Genomic DNA, 18,747 nt, shown 5'->3' on the forward strand with positions numbered 1-18,747 from the left:
ATTGGCCGTGCTAAATTGTCCCCGTAGTGCCCAGGGATGTGTGGGTTAGGGTGCATTGCCCATGCTAAATTGTCCCCGTAGTGCCCAGGGATGTGTGGGTTAGGGTGGATTGGCCGTGCTAAATTGTCCCCACAGTGCCCAGGGATGTGCAGGTTAGGGCGGATTGGCCGTGCTGAATTGTCCCATAGTGCCGAGGGATATGCAGGTTAGGGTGGATTGGCCGTGCTAAATTGTCCCCGTAGTGCCCAAGGATGTGCAGGTTAGAGTGGATTGGCCGTGCTAAATTATTCCCGTAGTGCCCAGGGATGTGCAGGTTAGGGTGGATTGGCCGTGCTAAATTGTCCCCGTAGTGCCCAGTAATGTGCAGGTTAGGGTGGATTGGCCGTGCTAAATTGTCCCCGTAGTGCCCAGGGATATGCAGGTTCGGGTGGATTGGCCGTGCTGAATTGTCCCATAGTGCTCAGGGATGTGCAGGTTAGGGTGGGATTGGCCTTGCTAAATTGTCCCCGTAGTGCCCAGTAATGTGCAGGTTAGGGTGGATTGGCCGTGCTAAATTGTCCCCGTAGTGCCCAGGGATATGCAGGTTCGGGTGGATTGGCCGTGCTGAATTGTCCCATAGTGCTCAGGGATGTGCAGGTTAGAGTGGATTGGCCGTGCTAAATTGTCCCCGTATTGCCCAGGGATGTGCAGGTTAGGGTGGATTGGCCGTGCTAAATTGTCCCCGTAGTGCCCAAGGATGTGCAGGTTAGGGTGGATTGGCCGTGCTAAATTGTCCCCGTAGTGCCCAGGGATGTGCAGGTTAGGGTGGATTGGCCGTGCAAAATTGTACCTGTAGTGCCCAGGGATGTGCAGGTTCGGGTGGATTGGCCGTGCTAAATTGTAACTGTAGTGCTAAGAGATGTGCAGGTTAGGGTGGATTGGCCGTGCTAAATTCTCCATGAAATGCCCAGGGATGTGCAGGTTAGGGTGGATTGGCCATGCAAAATTGCCCCTGTTGTGCCCAGGAATGTGCAGGTTAGGGTGGATTGGCCGTGCTAAATTGTCCCCGTAGTGCCCAGGGATATGCAGGTTAGGGTGTATTGGCTGTGCTAAATTGTCCCCGTAGTGCCCAGGGATGTGCAGGTTAGGGTGGATTGGCCGTGCTAAATTGTCCCCGTAGTGCCCAGGGATGTGTGGGTTAGGGTGGATTGGCCGTGCTAAATTGTCCCCACAGTGCCCAGGGATGTGCAGGTTAGGGTGGATTGGCCGTGCTAAATTGTCCCCGTAGTGCCCACGGATGTGCAGGTTAGGGTGGATTGGCCGTGCTAAATTGTCCCCGTAGTGCCCAGGGATGTGTGGGTTAGGGTGGATTGGCCGTGCTAAATTGTCCCCACAGTGCCCAGGGATGTGCAGGTTAGGGTGGATTGGCCGTGCTAAATTGTCCCCGTAGTGCCCACGGATGTGCAGGTTAGGGTGGATTGGCCGTGCTAAATTGTCCCTGTAGTGCCCAGGGATGTGTAGGTTAGGGTGGATTTGCCGTGCTACATTGTCCCCGTAGTGCCCGGGGATGTGCAGGTTGGGGTGGATCGGCCGTGCCAAATTGTCCCCGTAGTGCCCAGGGATGTGCAGGTTAGGGTGGATTGGCCGTGCTAAATTGTCCCATGGTGCCCAGGTATCTGCAGGCTAGGGTGGATTGGCCATGCTAAATTGTCCCATAGTGCCCAGGGACGTGCAGGTTAGGGTGGATGGGCCGTGCTAAATTATCCCCGTAGTGCCCAGGGATGTGCAGGTTAGGGTGGATTGGCCGTGCCAAATTGTCCCCGTAGTGCCCAGGGATGTGCAGGTTAGGGTGGATTGGCCGTGCTAAATTGTCCCATGGTGCCCAGGTATCTGCAGGCTAGGGTGGATTGGCCATGCTAAATTGTCCCATAGTGCCCAGGGACGTGCAGGTTAGGGTGGATGGGCCGTGCTAAATTATCCCCGTAGTGCCCAGGGATGTGCAGGTTAGGGTTGATTGGCCGTGCTGAATTGTCCCATAGTGCCGAGGGATATGCAGGTTAGGGTGGATTGGCCGTGCTAAATTGTCCCCGTAGTGCCCGGGGATGTACAGGTTAGGGTGGATTGGCCGTGCTAAATTGTCCCCTTAGTGCCCAGGGATGTACAGGTTAGGGTGGGATTGGCCGTGCTAAATTGTCCCCTTAGTGCCCAGGGATGTGCAGATTAGGGTGGATTGGCCGTGCTAAATTGTCCCCTTAGTGCCCAGGGATGTGCAGATTAGGGTGGATTGGCCGTGCTAAATTGTCCCCGTAGTGCCGAGGGATATGCAGGTTAGGGTGGATGGGCCGTGCTAAATTGTCCCCGTTGTGCCCAGTAATGTGCAGGTTAGGGTGGATTGGCCGTGCTAAATTGTCCCCGTTGTGCCCAGGGATGTGCAGGTTAGGGTGGGATTGGCCGTGCTAAATTGTCCCCTTAGTGCCCAGGGATGTGCAGATTAGGGTGGATTGGCCGTGCTAAATTGTCCCCGTAGTGCCCAGGGATGTGCGGATTAGGGTGGATTGGCCGTGCTAAATTGTCCCATACTGCCCAGGGATGTGCAGGATTGGGTGGATTGGCCGTGCTAAATTGTCCCCGTAGTGCCCAGGGGTGTGCAGGTTAGGGTGGGTTGGCCGTGATAAATTGTCCCATAGTGCCCAGGGATGTGCAGGCTAGGGTGGATTGGCCGTGCTAAATTGTCACCGTAGTGCCCGGGGATGTGCAGGTTAGGGTGGATTGGCCGTGCTAAATTGGACCTGTAGTGCTAAGAGATGTGCACGTTAGGGTGGATTGGCCTTGCTAAATTCTCCATGAAATGCCCAGGGATGTGCAGGTTAGGGTGGATTGGCCATGCAAAATTGCCCCTGTTGTGCCCAAGCAATGTGTGGGTTAGGGTGGATTGGCCGTGTTAAATTGTTCCTGTAGTGCCCAGGGATGTGCAGGTCAGGGTGGATTGGCCATGCTAAATTGTCCCATAGTGCCCAGGGATGTGCAGGCTAGGGTGGATTGGCCGTGCTAAATTGTCCCCTAAGTGCCCAGGGATGTGCAGGTTAGGGTGGATTGGCCGTGCTAAATTGTCCCCGTTGAGCCCAGGGATGTGCAGTTTAGGGTGGATTGGCGTTGCTAAATTGTCCCCGTAGTGCCCAGGGATGTGCAGGTTAGGGTGGATTGGCCGTGCTAAATCGTCCCCGAAGTGCCCAGGGATTTGCTGGTTAGGGTGGGATTGGCCATGCTAAATTGTCCCCGTAGTGCCCAGGGATGTGCAGGTTAGAGTGGATTGGCCGTGATAAATTGTCCCCACAGTGCCCAGGGATGTACACGTTAGGGCGGATTGGCCATGCTAAATTGTCCCTGTAGTGCCCAGGGATGTGCAGGTTAGGGTGGGATTGGCCACGCTAAATTGTCCCCGTAGTGCCCAGGGATGTGCAGGTTAGGGTGGATTGGCCGTGCTAAATTGTCCCTGTAGTGCCCAGGGATGTGTAGGTTAGGGTGGATTGGCCGTGCTCAATTGTCCCTGTAGTGCCCAGGGATGTGTAGGTTAGGGTGGATTGGCCGTGCTAAATTGTCCCTGTACTGGCCAGGAATGTGCAGGTTAGGGTGGATTGGCCGTGCTAAATTGTCCCTGTAGTGCCCAGGGATGTGTAGGTTAGGGTGGAATGGCTGTGATAAATTTTCCCCGTAGTGCCCAGGGATGTGCGGGTTAGGGTGGATTGGCCATGCTAAATTGTCCCCATAGTGCCCAGGGATGTGCAGGTTAGGGTGGATTGGCCATGCTAAATTGTCCCCGTAGTGCCCAGGGATGTGCAGGTTAGGGTGGATTGGCCATGCTAAATCGTCCCCGCAGTGCCTAGGGATGTGCAGGTTAGGGTGGATTGGCTGTGTTAAATTGTCCCCGTAGTGCCCAGGGATGTGCAGGTTAGGGTGGGATTGGCCGTGCTAAATTGCCCCCGTAGTGCCCAGGGATGTACAGGGTAGGGTGGATTGGCCGTGCTAAATTGTCCCCGTAGTGCCCAGGGATGTGCAGGTTAGGGTGGATTGGCCGTGCTAAATTGTCCCCGTAGTGCCCAGGGATGTGCGGGTTAGGGTGGGATTGGCCGTGCTAAATTGTCCCCGTAGTGCCCAGGGATGTGCAGGTTCGGGTGGATTAGTTATTGTAGAGCAATAGAGTCGTGGATGGGCTAGTCTTCCGAGCGGACGTGTTGGGCCGAAGGACCTGCCTCCACACCATTGCGATTTATTTGCGATAAATCCGCTCCAGACTCGAACCTGTGAACCTCCGCTGCGTCGTCTTTCGAACCAGTCCATCGTTCTGAAGTCAGGGGAGCGTATCTGCTCGCAGTATTCCAGCCGTAACCTCACCAGCACCTCGTTCAGCTATCACGAAACCTCGCTGCTTTTAAACTTGATCTCTTTCACAACGACGGACTGGAATCCCCTGTTTCCGCCTTCCTTCGCTCTGTGCCCCAGGACCCCCTCTGCCTGATGCTAAAATTCAGGTTATCGTCTTTTTTTTTCTCCCTGAACTGTTCCTCCACCCGAAAATGGATGGCTTCGCATTCACTCACGCTGTCCTCTCTCCCGCCTGCCATTTTCTCGGTCATTTTCCGTCCCCCCGTTCGTCTGCTTTAGTCAGGCGTTTGATCAGGCTCCCCGCGGTGGGGGCTGACAGAGTCCGAGGTGTCCTCGCTCGACATTCAGAGAGAGAACTGAGTGAGCGACGGGAGACGGGGGGAGTATTCGTAGGAACAGTGCTCCTCGCGTGCAGTCCTGGGAGGGTGGGCGCTTCCGAGAGGGTGCTGCCCGGTACGGAGGGCGCTGGCCGCGGGGAGAGATTGGGATTATTTTCGTTCGCGGTTGGGGGCGGGCGGAAACGTGACTGAACTCGACAAAACCGTGAGATAGGGTGACCAGCTTTCTCCCCCCCCCCCTCCACTAGAGTCTGGGGGGGAACTCAATTACTAGGGGGGGTCACGAGTTCAAGGTGAGGGGTGGGGGGGGCAAGTTTTTAACGCAGAGGGTGGTTGGCACGATGGAAGGCAGATACACAGCGGGGGGAGCGTAGGGATACAGACCCATGGTATATACGCGACAGATACAAATCTAGGTAGGCACAGGAGGGCCGAAGGGCCTGTTCCTGCATTGTAATGTTCTTTGTACGACACATCTGACTCCCTCCAGAGCGACGGGATTGCCTCTAGACTACCCTCTGGGCAATTAGGGACGGGCAATAAATGCTAGGCCCAGCTCTCACCTCGCCAACGAACTTTTGAAGAGAGTGTATTTCGACGGGCCTAGAGCGCCATCATGACGATCACCCTCAGGCTGTTCATTTTTCCCTTTTTATTACAAAACAAAATCCTGTCAGGTCAGCATTCTGCGTTTAACGGGGAGGGGGAGGTGGGGTGAGGGGAGGAGCGCGCGCGGCAGGAGGCCTCAGAGGGTGTAGTCCAGGCTACTGCGGCTCTTCAGCCGGCTGCTGCGTACCGTCTGGGAGGAGGCCTCTTCGCTGAGGGCTCGGCGCAGGCTGGCGCCCAGCGAGCGCCGGGCCCGCTGCCTGAAGTCGCGCCCGGCGAAGACGTAGAGCAGCGGGTTGAGGGCGCTGTTGAGGGAGGCCAGGCCGACGGCAACGTAGTCCCAGGCCCGCAGCGCCGACCCGCCGTGGCCGAAAGCCTGGAGTAGGCCGAAGAGGTGGTAGGGCAGCCAGCAGACGAAGAAAGCCAGGACCACCGCCAGGATCAGGCGCAGGGGACGCCGCCGGCTCTTGCCGAATCCCGCCCGGCGCACCCGCAGGCCTATCAGCAGGTAGCAGGCCGCCATTACCAGGAACGGCAGGCCGAACGCCACCGTCGCCCGGGAGACCTCCACCAGGCGTATCACCCCGGTGTAGTCGGCCACGCAGACGGACGTGCCGGGCGCCAGCCGGCGGTGGAGGAGGGCGGGCAGGCACATGAGGCCCGCCAGGGCCCACAGCCCGGCGCAGGACACCCAGGCCCGGCCCGGGGTGCGCCAGCGCTGCGACCAGACGGGCAGCGTGACGGCCAGGCAGCGGTCGACGCTGACGGCGGTCAGCAGGAAGACGCTGGCGGCCATGTTGAGCAGGATGGCGCAAGGCAGGAGCCGGCACAGGGACGCCGTGTTCGGCCAGTGGTTGCCGAGGACGACATGGGCGATCTGGAAGGGCAGCGAGAGGCAGTAGCCCAGGTCGGCGGCCGCCAGGTTGAGGAACCACACGGTGTTCACCGTCCGCTTCATCTTGAAGCCCGCCACCCAGATGACCGCTGCGTTGCCGGGGGCGCCGACGACGAAGGTGAGGGCGTACATGGATATGGCCAAAATGGCCGCCGGCGTCAATGGATGGGAGTAATCGAACTGCTCGTATTCCTCTGTGTCGTTCTCATAAGTGTCGTCCCACGGCCAGGAGTAATTAAAATTGTAATACCCCGTCTCTTCAAACTCATCCATCCTGCGACCCAAAAGAGAGAGAGAACATCAAAGTCACCAAAAGACCGAGACCATCAAGTCAGGCAAGGGACAGAGAGCAATGGGTGGCCCGGTGGCTCAGTGGTTAGCGCCGCTGCCTCACAGCGCGAGGGACACAGGTTCGGTCACAGCCTTGAGCGACTGTCTGGGTGGAATTTGCACATTCTCCCCGTGACTGCGTGGGTTTCCTCCGGTTTCCTACAAAAATGTGCGGGTTAGCCGTGGATCGGCCGTGCTAAATTGTCCCCGTAGTGCCCAGGGATGTGCAGGTTAGGGTGGGTTGGCCGTGCTAAATTGTCCCCGTAGTGCCCAGGGATGTACAGGTTAGGGTGGATCGGCCGTGCTAAATTGTCCCCGTAGTGCCCAGGGATGTGCAGGTTAGGGTGGATTGGCCGTGCTAAATTGTCCCCGTAGTGCCCAGGGATGTGCAGGTTAGGGTGGGATTGGCCGTGCTAAATTGTCCCCATAGTGCCCAGGGATGTGCAGGTTAGGGTGGGATTGGCCGTGCTAAATTGTCCCCGTAGTGCCCAGGGATGTGCAGGTTAGGGTGGATTGGCCGTGCTAAATTGTCCCCGTAGCGCCCAGGGATGTGCAGGTTAGGGTGGATTGGCCGTGCTAAATTGTTCCCGTAGTGCCCAGGGATGTGCAGGTTAGGGTGGATTGGCCGTGCTAAATTGTCCCGTAGTGCCCAGGGACGTGCAGGTTAGGGTGGACCCTCCCACAGCACTGACCCTCCCACAGCACTGACCCTCCCACAGCGCTGACCCTCCCAGAGCACTGACCCTCCCTCAGCGCTGACCCTCCCACAGCACCGACCCTCCCATGGCACTGACCCTCCCTCAGCACTGACCCTCCCTCAGCACCTACCCTCCCTCTGCGCTGACCCTCCCTCAGCACTGACCCTCCCGCAGCGCTGACCCTCCCTCAGCACAGACCCTCCATCAGCACTGACCCTCCCTCAGCACCGACCCTCCCTCTGCGCTGATCACCCTCAGCTCTGACCCTCCCGCAGCGCTGACCCTCCCTCAGCACTGACCCTTCCACAGCGCCCACTCCCTCAGCGCTGACCCTCCCACAGCACTGCCCTCCCCCATCAATGACCCTCCCTCAGCGCTGACCCTCCCTCAGCAACTACCCTCCCTCTGCGCTGACCCTCCCTCAACATCGACCCTCCCTCTGCTCTGACCCTCCCTCAACATCGACCCTCCCTCAGCACTGACCCTCACTCAACACTGACCCTCCCACAGCGCTGACCCTCCCTCAGCACTGACCCTCTCTCAGCACTGACCCTCCCACAGCACTGACCCTCCCTCAGCACTGACCCTCTCTCAGCACTGACCCACCCACAGCGCTGACCCTCCCTCAGCAACTACCCTCCCTCTGCGCTGACCCTCCCTCAACATCGACCCTCCCACAGCACTGACCCTCCCACAGCGCTGACCCTCCCACAGCACTGACCCTCCCTCAGCACTGACCCTCCCACAGCGCCCGCTCCCTTAGCACTGACCCTCCCACAGCGCCCACTCCCTCAGAACTGACCCTCCCACAGCACCCATTCCCTCAGCACCCACTCCCTCAGCACTGACCCTCCCACAGCACCCACTCCCTCAGCACTGACCCTCCTACAGCACCCGCTCCCTCAGCACTGACCCTCCCACAGCACCAACTCCCTCAGCACTGACCCTCCCACAGCGCCCGCTCCCTCAGAACTGACCCTCCCACAGCACCCGCTCCCTCAGCACTGACCCTCCCACAGCACCCACTCCCTCAGCACTGACCCTCCCACAGCACCCGCTCCCTCAGCACTGACCCTCCCACAGCACCCACTCCCTCAGCACTGACCCTCCCACAGCACAGACCCTCCCACAGCACTGACCCTCTCTCAGCACTGACCCACCCTCAGCACTGACCCTCCCACAGCACTGACCCTCCCTCAGCACTGACCCTCCCACAGCACTGACCCTCTCACAGCATTGACCCTCCCACCTGCAGCATTGACCCTCCCTCAGCACTGACCATCCCTCAGCACTGACCCTCCCTCAGCGCTGACCCTCCCTCAACACTGACCCTCCCACAGCACTGACCCTCCCACAGCGCTGACCCTCCCACAGCACTGACCCTCCCTCAGCACTGACCCTCATTCAGCACTGACCCTCCCTCAGCACTAACCCTCTCTCAGCGCTGACCATCCCTCAGCACTGACCCTCCCACAGCACTGCCCTCCCTCAGCACTGACCCTCCCACAGCACTGACCCTCCCTTAGCACCCACTCCCTCAGCGCTGACCCTCCCTCAGCACCCACTCCCTCAGCACTGACCCTCCCTTAGCACTGACCCTCCCTCAGCACTGCACCTCCCTCCTGCAGCACTGACCCTTCCTCAGCGCTGACAATCCCTCAGCACTGACCCTCCCTCAGCATTGACCCTCCCACAAAACTGACCCGCCCTCAGCACTGACCCTCCCTCAGCACTGACCATCCCTCAGCACTGACCCTCCCTCAACACTGACCCTCCCACAGCACTGACCCTCCCACAGCGCTGACCCTCCCACAGCACTGACCCTCCCTCAGCACTGACCCTCTCTCAGCGCTGACCATCCCTCAGCGCTGACCCTCCGACAGCACTGCCCTCCCTCAGCACTGACCCTCCCACAGCACTGACCCTCCCTCAGCGCTGACCCTCCCTTAGCACCCACTCCCTCAGCGCTGACCCTCCCTCAGCACCCACTCCCTCAGCGCTGACCATCCCTCAGCACTGACCCTCCCTCAGCACTGCACCTCCCTCCTGCAGCACTGACCCTTCCTCAGCGCTGACAATCCCTCAGCACTGACCCTCCCACAGCACTGACCCTCTCTCAGCATTGACTATCCCACAGCACTGACCCTCACACAGCACTGACCCTCACACAGCACTGACCCTCCCTCCTGCAGCACTGACCCTCCTCAACGCTGACCATCCCTCAGCACTGACCCTCCCTCAGCACTGACCCTCTCTCCTGCAGCACTGACCCTCCTCAACGCTGACCATCCCTCAGCACTGACCCTCCCTCAGCACTGACCCTCTCTCCTGCAGCATTGACCCTCCCTCAGCGCTGACCCTCCCTCAGCACTGACCCTCCCACAGCACTGACCCTCCCACAGCGCCCACTCCCACAGCACTGACCCTCCCACAGCACTGACCCTCCCACAGCGCTGACCCTCCCTCAGCACCGACCCTCCCTCAGCACTGACCCTCCCTCAGCACTGACCCTCCCTCAGCACCCACTCCCTCAGCACTGACCCTCCCACAGCACCCACTCCCTCAGCGCTGACCCTCCCACAGCACCGACCCTCCCTCAGCACTGACCCTCCCTCAGCACTGACCCTCCCTCAGCACCCACTCCCTCAGCGCTGACCCTCCCACAGCACCCACTCCCTCAGCACTGACCCTCCCTCAGCACTGACCCTCTCTCCTGCAGCACTGACCCTCCCTCAGCGCTGACCCTCCCTTAGCGCTGACCCTCCCTCAGCACCCACTCCCTCAGCGCTGACCATCCCTCAGCACTGACCCTCCCTCAGCACTGACCCTCCCTCCTGCAGCACTGACCCTTCCTCAGCGCTGACAATCCCTCAGCACTGACCATCCCACAGCACTGACCCTCACACAGCACTGACCCTCCCACAGAACTGACCCGCCCTCAGCACTGACCTTCCCACAGCACTGACCCTCCCACAGCACTGACCCTCCCTCCTGCAGCACTGACCCTCCTCAACGCTGACCATCCCTCAGCACTGACCCTCCCTCAGCACTGACCCTCTCTCCTGCAGCACTGACCCTCCCACAGCACTGACCCTCCCTCAGCACTGACCCTCCCTCAGCGCTGACACTCCCTCAGCACTGACCCTCCCTCAGCACTGACCCTCCCACAGCACTGACCCTCCCACAGCGCCCACTCCCTCAGCACTGACCCTCCCACAGCGCTGACCCTCCCTCAGCACCGACCCTCCCTCAGCACTGACCCTCCCTCAGCACTGACCCTCCCTCAGCACTCACTCCCTCAGCAATGACCCTCCCACAGCACCCACTCTCTCAGCGCTGACCCTCCCACAGCACTGACCCTCCCACAGCACTGACCTTCCCTCAGCACTGACCCTCATTCAGCACTGACCCTCCCTCAGCACTGACCATCCCTCAGCACTGACCCTCTCTCAGCGCTGACCATCCCTCAGCACTGACCCTCCCTCAGCGCTGACCCTCCCTTAGCGCTGACCCTCCCTCAGCACCCACTCCCTCAGCGCTGACCATCCCTCAGCACTGACCCTCCCTCAGCACTGACCCTCCCTCCTGCAGCACTGACCCTTCCACAGCACTGACAATCCCTCAGCACTGACCCTCCCACAGCACTGACCCTCTCTCAGCATTGACCATCCCACAGCACTGACCCTCACACAGCACTGACCCTCCCACAGCACTGACCCTCCCTCCTGCAGCACTGACCCTCCTCAACGCTGACCATCCCTCAGCACTGACCCTCCCTCAGCACTGACCCTCTCTCCTGCAGCACTGACCCTCCCTCAGCACTGACCTTCCCTCAGCGCTGACCCTCCCTCAGCACTGACCCTCCCTCAGCACTGACCCTCCCACAGCACTGACCCTCCCACAGCGCCCACTCCCTCAGCACTGACCCTCCCTCAGCACTGACCCTCCCTCAGCACCCGCTCCCTCAGCACTGACCCTCCTTCAGCACTGACCCTCCCTCAGCGCTGATCCTCCCACAGCACCCGCTCCCTCAGCACTGACCCTCCCACAGCACCCACTCCCTCAGCACTGACCCTCCCACAGCACCCACTCCCTCAGCGCTGACCCTCCCTCAGCACCCACTCCCTCAGCACTGACCCTCCCACAGCACCCACTCCCTCAGCGCTGACCCTCCCTCAGCACTGACCCTCCCACAGCACCCGCTCCCTCAGCACTGACCCTCCCACAGCACCCACTCTCTCAGCGCTGACCCTCCCACAGCACCCGCTCCCTCAGCACTGACCCTCCCACAGCACCCGCTCCCTCAGCACTGACCCTCCCTCAGCACTGACCCTCCCACAGCACCCGCTCCCTCAGCACTGACCCTCCCTCAGCACTGACCCTCCCACAGCACCCGCTCCCTCAGCACTGACCCTCCCACAGCACCCGCTCCCTCAGCACTGACCCTCCCACAGCGCCCACTCCCTCAGCACTGACCCTCCCACAGCGCCCACTCCTTCAGCACTGACCCCCACACAGCGCCCGCTCCCTCAGCACTGACCCTCCCACAGCGCCCACTCCCTCAGCACTGACCCTCCCACAGCACCCGCTCCCTCAGCACTGACCCTCCCTCAGCACTGACCCTCCCACAGCACCCACTCCCTCAGCACTGACCCTCCCACAGCGCCCACTCCCTCAGCACTGACCCTCCCACAGCACCCGCTCCCTCAGCACTGACCCTCCCTCAGCACTGACCCTCCCACAGCACCCGCTCCCTCAGCACTGACCCTCCCTCAGTACTGACCCTCCCACAGCACCCGCTCCCTCAGCACTGACCCTCCCTCAGCACTGACCCTCCCACAGCACCCACTCCCTCAGCACTGACCCTCCCACAGCCCCCACTCCCTCAGCACTGACCCTCCCTCAGCACCCACTCCCTCAGCACTGACCCTCCCACAGCACCCACTCCCTCAGCGCTGACCCTCCCTCAGCACCCACTCCCTCAGCGCTGACCCTCCCTCAGCACTGACCCTCCCTCAGCGCTGACCCTCCCTCAGCACTGACCCTCCCTCAGCACTGACCCTCTGCTGGAGCTGCAGGTTCAGGCTGGGATCTCTGGGTGGTCACCTCTTTGTCCTTGATGTGGAGACCGTGGGTATTTGTCCCGGGGGCGGGAGGTGGAGGGACTGGCCTCGAAGGTGGAGAGCGTCTGGGTATGTCCAGGCCCTGTGTCCCTGCGATCCTTCTTCAGCTCGAAGCGGAAAATCTCACAGACAGCTCAAACCGCACTCCCCAAGCACCTGCTCCGAGCGTCTGGTCAAAGGGAGAAAAAAAGCAGGAAATGAAATTTCTATCAACCATCTCTCTCTCTCCCCCTCACTCTCTCGACTCTCTCTCTCTACTCTTTCCCTCTCTCTTTTTCTCTCTTTCTCTCTACTCTCTCTCCCTCTCTCTCTCTCTTTCTCTCTCATTTTTCCAATCATTCTCTCTTTTTCTCACTCTGTCTCTTTTCTCCCTATCTTTTTCTCTCTCTATCACTCTCCTTTTGTTTGTCTTTCTCTCTCTTTCTTCTATCTCTCTCTTTCTCCTTCTCTCTCTCTCTCTCTTTTCCTCTTTCTCTCTCTCTATCACTCTCTTTCTGTTTGTCTTTCTTTCTCTCTCTCTCTATGTCTCACTTTCCCTTTCTCCTTCTTTTCTCTCATTTCTCTCTCTATCGCTCTCTCTTTTTCGCTCTCTTTCGCTGTCTCTCTCCATCCTTTCTTTTTGTGTGTCTTTCTCTCTCTTTCTTCTATCTCTCTCTTTCTCCTCCTCTCTCCCTGTCTTTTGCTCTTCCTCTTTTTCTCTCTCTCTCTCTCTATCACTCTCTTTCTGTATGTCTTTCTCTCTCTCTATCTCTCTTTCTCTTTCTCTGTATCGTTCTCCCTTTTTCTTTCTCTTTCTCTGTCTCTCTTTCTCCTTCTCTAGCTCTCGCTTACTCTTTTCACTCTTCTCTCTCTCTCTATCTCTCTTTCTCTCTCTCTACCTCTATCTCTCATTTTTACTCTCTCTCTCTTTCTCTCTCTCTCTCTATGTTTTTCTCTCTCTCTCTCCCCAATCTCTCTCTCTCTCTCCCCAATCTCTCTCTCTCTCCCCAGCCTCTCTCTCTCTCTCCCCCCAATCTCTCTCTCTCTCTCCCCAATCTCTCTCTCTCTCCCCAATCTCTCTCTCTCTCCCCAATCTCTCTCTCTCTCCCCAGCCTCTCTCTCTCTCTCCCCCCATCTCTCTCTCTCTCTCTCCCCAATCTCTCTCTCTCTCCCCAGCCTCTCTCTCTCTCTCCCCCCAATCTCTCTCTCTCTCTCCCCAATCTCTCTCTCTCTCCCCAATCTCTCTCTCTCTCCCCAGCCTCTCTCTCTCTCCCCAGCCTCTCTCTCTCTCTCCCCAATCTCTCTCTCTCTCCCCCCGCCATCTCTCTCTTTCTCTCTCAGCCCCGCTATCTCTCTCTCTCTCACTCCCGCTATCTCTCTCTCTCTCTCCCCAATCTCTCTCTCTCTCTCTCCCCAATCTCTCTCTCTCTCCCCAGCCTCTCTCTCTCTCTCCCCCCAATCTCTCTCTCTCCCCAATCTCTCTCTCTCTCTCTCCCCAATCTCTCTCTCTCTCCCCAGCCTCTCTCTCTCTCTCCCCCCAATCTCTCTCTCTCTCTCCCCAATCTCTCTCTCTCTCCCCAATCTCTCTCTCTCTCCCCAGCCTCTCTCTCTCTCCCCAATCTCTCTCTCTCTCTCTCCCCAATCTCTCTCTCTCTCTCTCCCCAATCTCTCTCTCTCTCCCCAATCTCTCTCTCTCTCCCCAGCCTCTCTCTCTCTCCCCAATCTCTCTCTCTCTCCCCAATCTCTCTCTCTCTCCCCAGCCTCTCTCTCTCTCCCCAGCCTCTCTCTCTCTCTCCCCAATCTCTCTCTCTCTCCCCCCGCCATCTCTCTCTTTCTCTCTCAGCCCCGCTATCTCTCTCTCTCTCACTCCCGCTATCTCTCTCTCTCTCTCCCCAGCCTCTCTCTCTCTCCCCAATCTCTCTCTCTCTCTCTCTCCCACCGCTATCTCTCTCTCTCTCACTCCCGCTATCTCTCTCTCTCTCCCCAATCTCTCTCTCTCTCTCTCCCCAATCTCTCTCTCTCTCCCCAGCCTCTCTCTCTCTCTCCCCCCAATCTCTCTCTCTCTCTCCCCAATCTCTCTCTCTCTCCCCAATCTCTCTCTCTCTCCCCAGCCTCTCTCTCTCCCCAGCCTCTCTCTCTCTCTCCCCAATCTCTCTCTCTCCCCCCCGCCATCTCTCTCTTTCTCTCTCAGCCCCGCTATCTCTCTCTCTCTCACTCCCGCTATCTCTCTCTCTCTCTCCCCAGCCTCTCTCTCTCTCCCCAATCTCTCTCTCTCTCTCCCCAATCTCTCTCTCTCTCTCTCCCCCCATCTCTCTCTCTCTCTCTCCCCAATCTCTCTCTCTCTCCCCAGCCTCTCTCTCTCTCTCCCCCCAATCTCTCTCTCTCTCCCCAATCTCTCTCTCTCTCCCCAATCTCTCTCTCTCCCCAGCCTCTCTCTCTCTCCCCAGCCTCTCTCTCTCTCCCCAATCTCTCTCTCTCCCCCCGCCATCTCTCTCTTTCTCTCTCAGCCCCGCTATCTCTCTCTCTCTCACTCCCGCTATCTCTCTCTCTCTCTCCCCAGCCTCTCTCTCTCTCCCCAATCTCTCTCTCTCTCTCTCCCACCGCTATCTCTCTCTCTCTCACTTCCGCTATCTCTCTCTCTCTCTCACTCCCGCTATCTCTCTCTCTCTCTGCCTTTTCCAGTGGTCAGTAAGTTGCCAATGAAATGCTGCTGATGTCCATTCTCTGACTGCACCCGGGGGTGGTACTAAGTTGGCATGTGGGGCTGGAGCCATGTGTACGCCCGGTCAGGGAAGGATGGCACATTCTTCTCCCAGAAGTCCCAGACCAGACTGGGGGGGGGGGTTGTGGAGGGTGGGGGTGGGGTTCATTTCCCAACAGTCGCGGCCGTCGGTGCCTCAATTTCATTTTGCGTTTCGCCGTGGACAGTGAATATCTCAGGCCGAGGTCAGAACGCTCTCCGCGCGCCCAGCGTCTCCATTGGGATCGCCCGGGGGGGGTCAAACCTCCTGACCTACGGGCGCCAGGGCGGAGGGAAGGTGGGGGCCTCAGAGACTCTGCCCGCGTATGTGCTGGACAAGACCGCTCTGGGATTCTGGGAGGCGGACAGAGGTGGGTTTGCCAAGGGACGGCCATTTCCCCGTACACACAGCCTGGGTAAGCTCTCCGAGAGCGCACATGGTGTGAGTGACTGTCTCCCCTTTTTCGAGGGAGAGAGGTGGGCACCGCGAGGGGCTGCAGGTTATCATTACTATCCAAGACCCACTGTCATTTAACGCCCCCGGACCTCCCTACCCACGGTCTCCCTCGCTCCCAAACCCTTTCACGGTCAGTGTCGCCATGGCGTGAAAATTGCGGGTCACTTACGGCGTTTGACCCTCCCACAGCGCCCGCTCCCTCAGCGCTGACCCTCCCACAGCACCCGCTCCCTCAGCACTGACCCTCCCACAGCGCCCACTCCCTCAGCACTGACCCTCCCACAGCGCCCGCTCCCTCAGCGCTGACCCTCCCACAGCACCCACTCCCTCAGCGCTGACCCTCCCACAGCACCCGCTCCCTCAGCACTGACCCTCCCACAGCGCCCGCTCCCTCAGCACTGACCCTCCCACAGCACCCACTCCCTCAGCACTGACCCTCCCACAGCGCCCGCTCCCTCAGCACTGACGCTCCCACAGTGCCCACTCCCTCAGCACTGACCCTCCCACAGTGCCCACTCCCTCAGCACTGACCCTCCCACAGCACCCACTCCCTCAGCACTGACCCTCCCACAGCACCCGCTCCCTCAGCACTGACCCTCCCACAGCACCCACTCCCTCAGCACTGACCCTCCCACAGCGCCCGCTCCCTCAGCACTGACGCTCCCACAGTGCCCACTCCCTCAGCACTGACCCTCCCACAGATTTTGAAATTTCTCCATTCTCCCATCCCTATCTCCGTACCCCTCCTCCAGCCCCGACACCCCCTCCCTATCTCCGTACCCCTCCTCCAGCCCCGACACCCCCTCCCTATCTCCGTACCCCTCCTCCAGCCCCGACACCCCCTCCCTATCCCCGTCCTCTCTTCCGAGTTCCCTGTGCCCCTCTGATCTCAGCTTCTCTCAGTTCCCATTGTTTTGCCAATAATATGGAGGTCCAGTGTCCAGTACTGAGGTCTGAATTCCCTCTCTTAAAACCTCTCTCTCTGTCTCTCTCTCTCTCTTTCTCTCTCTCTCTCTCAGTCTCTGTCTCTGTGTCGCTCTCTGTCTCTGCATCTCTCTGTATCTCCCTCTCTCTCTCTCTGTCTCTCTCTTTCTCTCTCTCAGTCTCTCTCTCTCTGTCTCTGTCTCTCTCAGACTCTGTCTCTGTGCCTCTGTCTCTATCTCTCTGTCTCTCTGTCTCTCTCGGTCTCTCACATTCTCTGTCTCTGTGTGTCTCTCTCTCTCTCTCTCTCTCTCTCTCTGTCTCTCTACCCCTTTTTCTCAGTCTCTCTCTCTCTGTCTCTGTCTCTCTCTGTATCTCCCTCTCTCTCTCAGTCTCTCTCTCTGTCTCTGTCTCTCAATCTCTGTCTCTGTCTCTCTCTCTCTGTCTGTCCCCCCCTCTCTCCCAGTCTCTCTGTCTCTGTCTCTGTGTCTCTCTCCGTCTCTGTCTCTCTCTGTATCTCCCTCTCTCTCTGTCTCGGTCTCGCTTTCTCTCTCTCAGTCTCTCTCTCTCTGTCTCTGTCTCTCTCAGACTCTGTCTCTGTGTCTCTGTCTCTGTCTCTATCTCTCTGTCTCTCTCTCTCGGTCTCTCACATTCTCTGTCTCTGTGTGTGTCTCTCTCTCTCTCTCTGTCTCTCTACCCCTTTTTCTCAGTCTCTCTCTCTCTCTCTCTCTCTCTGTCTCTTTCTCTCTCTGTATCTCCCTCTCTCTCTCAGTCTCTCTCTCTGTGTCTCTGTCTCTCTCAGTCTCTGTCTCTGTCTCTCTCTGTCTCTCTCTCTCTCTGTCTGTCCCCCCCTCTCTCCCAGTCTCTCTGTCTCTGTCTCTGTGTCTCTCTCTGTCTCTGTATCTCCCTCTCTCTCTCTCTCGGTCTCTCTTTCTCTCTCTCAGTCTCTCTCTCTGTCTCTGTCTCTCAGTCTCTGTGTCTCTCTCTCTCTGTGTCTCTGTCTCTCCCCCCTCTCTCTCAGTCTTTCTCTCTGTCTCTCACTGTCTCTTTTCCTCCCTCTCGCTCTCTCTCTCTGTCAAAAACCGTTCTCCTTCCTCTGTTGTGCCCGAGTCCTCCCCATCCCACTGAGGGACACACCAGTGCAAACCAGCAGGGAACATCGCAGGGATCCCACGTCGTCGTCCTGGGCTGGGCGCAGATGGACAGTCCTGGATCCCAGGTTCCCTAACCGGGAGGTGGGGGTGGTTTGCCGGAATTCCCGGCTCCCTTTCCTGAGGGGGCTCCGTCCCAGTTTGCTGCTCCTGCCCGATCTTCCAGCTCTCGCGCTCCGTGAGATAAAGACACAGACATCCGTCAGAAACCAACGTCTTCCCCTTTTAATGAAAGTGGGAGAGACCACAATGCAAAACTGTCAGCTTCGACAGGGACAGGGACAGCACCGGGTTAGATACAGAGGAAAGCTCCCTCTACACTGTCCCCTACTCCCAGGGACAGGGGGTTAGATACAGAGGAAAGCTCCCTCTACACTGTCCCCCACTCCCAGGGACAGGGGGTTAGATACAGAGTAAAGCTTCCTCTACACTGTCCCCCCACTCCCAGGGACAGGGGGTTAGATACAGAGGAAAGCTCCCTCTACACTGTCCCCCCACTCCCAGGGACAGCACCGGGTTAGATACAGAGGAAAGCTCCCTCTACACTGTCCCCTACTCCCAGGGACAGGGGGTTAGATACAGAGGAAAGCTCCCTCTACACTGTCCCCTACTCCCAGGGACAGGGGGTTAGATACAGAGGAAAGCTCCCTCTACACTGTCCCCCACTCCCAGGGACAGGGGGTTAGATACAGAGGAAAGCTCCCTCTACACTGTCCCCCCACTCCCAGGGACAGGGGGTTAGATACAGAGTAAAGCTCCCTCTACAATGTACCCCACTCCCAGGGACAGGGGGTTAGATACAGAGTAAAGCTCCCTCTACACTGTCCCCCCACTCCCAGGGACAGGGGGTTAGATACAGAGTAAAGCTCCCTCTACACTATCCCCCCACTCCCAGGGACAGGGGGTTAGGTACAGAGTAAAGCTTCCTCTACACTGTCTCCCACTCCCGGGGACAGGGGGTTAGATACAGAGGGAAGCTCCCTCTACACTGTCCCCCCACTCCCAGGGACACGGGGTTAGATACAGAGTAAAGCTCCCTCTACACTGTCTCCCACTCCCAGGGACAGGGGGGTTAGATACAGAGTAAAGCTCCCTCTACACTGTCCCCCACTCCCAGGGACAGGGGGTTAGATACAGAGTAAAGCTC

At 58.8% G+C, this 18,747-nt stretch overlaps 1 protein-coding gene across 2 annotated transcripts; it reads right to left on the minus strand.

Moving 5' to 3' along the window:
• Positions 1 to 5,337: 5,337 nt before the first annotated feature.
• Positions 5,338 to 17,817, minus strand: LOC132813883 (C3a anaphylatoxin chemotactic receptor-like). Of its 2 annotated transcripts, none has more exons than XM_060823272.1 (3): positions 17,587 to 17,817; positions 12,336 to 12,521; positions 5,338 to 6,475 (listed from the first exon to the last, which is right to left on the minus strand). In XM_060823272.1, the coding sequence occupies exon 3, from the start codon at positions 6,472 to 6,474 to the stop codon at positions 5,446 to 5,448; it is 1,029 nt and encodes a 342-aa protein (XP_060679255.1). In that variant the 5' UTR covers position 6,475; positions 12,336 to 12,521; positions 17,587 to 17,817; the 3' UTR covers positions 5,338 to 5,445. The 2 variants fall into 2 exon arrangements, with proteins under 2 accessions (XP_060679255.1, XP_060679254.1); XM_060823271.1 differs by having other exon boundaries at positions 12,290 to 12,521.
• Between the last annotated feature and the right edge of the window lie 930 nt (positions 17,818 to 18,747).

This window comes from Hemiscyllium ocellatum, unplaced genomic scaffold (genome assembly GCF_020745735.1).
Source record: "Hemiscyllium ocellatum isolate sHemOce1 unplaced genomic scaffold, sHemOce1.pat.X.cur. scaffold_518_pat_ctg1, whole genome shotgun sequence".
NCBI lineage: Eukaryota > Metazoa > Chordata > Chondrichthyes > Orectolobiformes > Hemiscylliidae > Hemiscyllium > Hemiscyllium ocellatum.

Excerpts from the sequence above, each read along its gene's own strand:
- LOC132813883 (XM_060823272.1), bottom strand. The coding sequence starts at position 6,474 with ATGGATGAGTTTGAAGAGACGGGGTATTACAATTTTAATTACTCCTGG.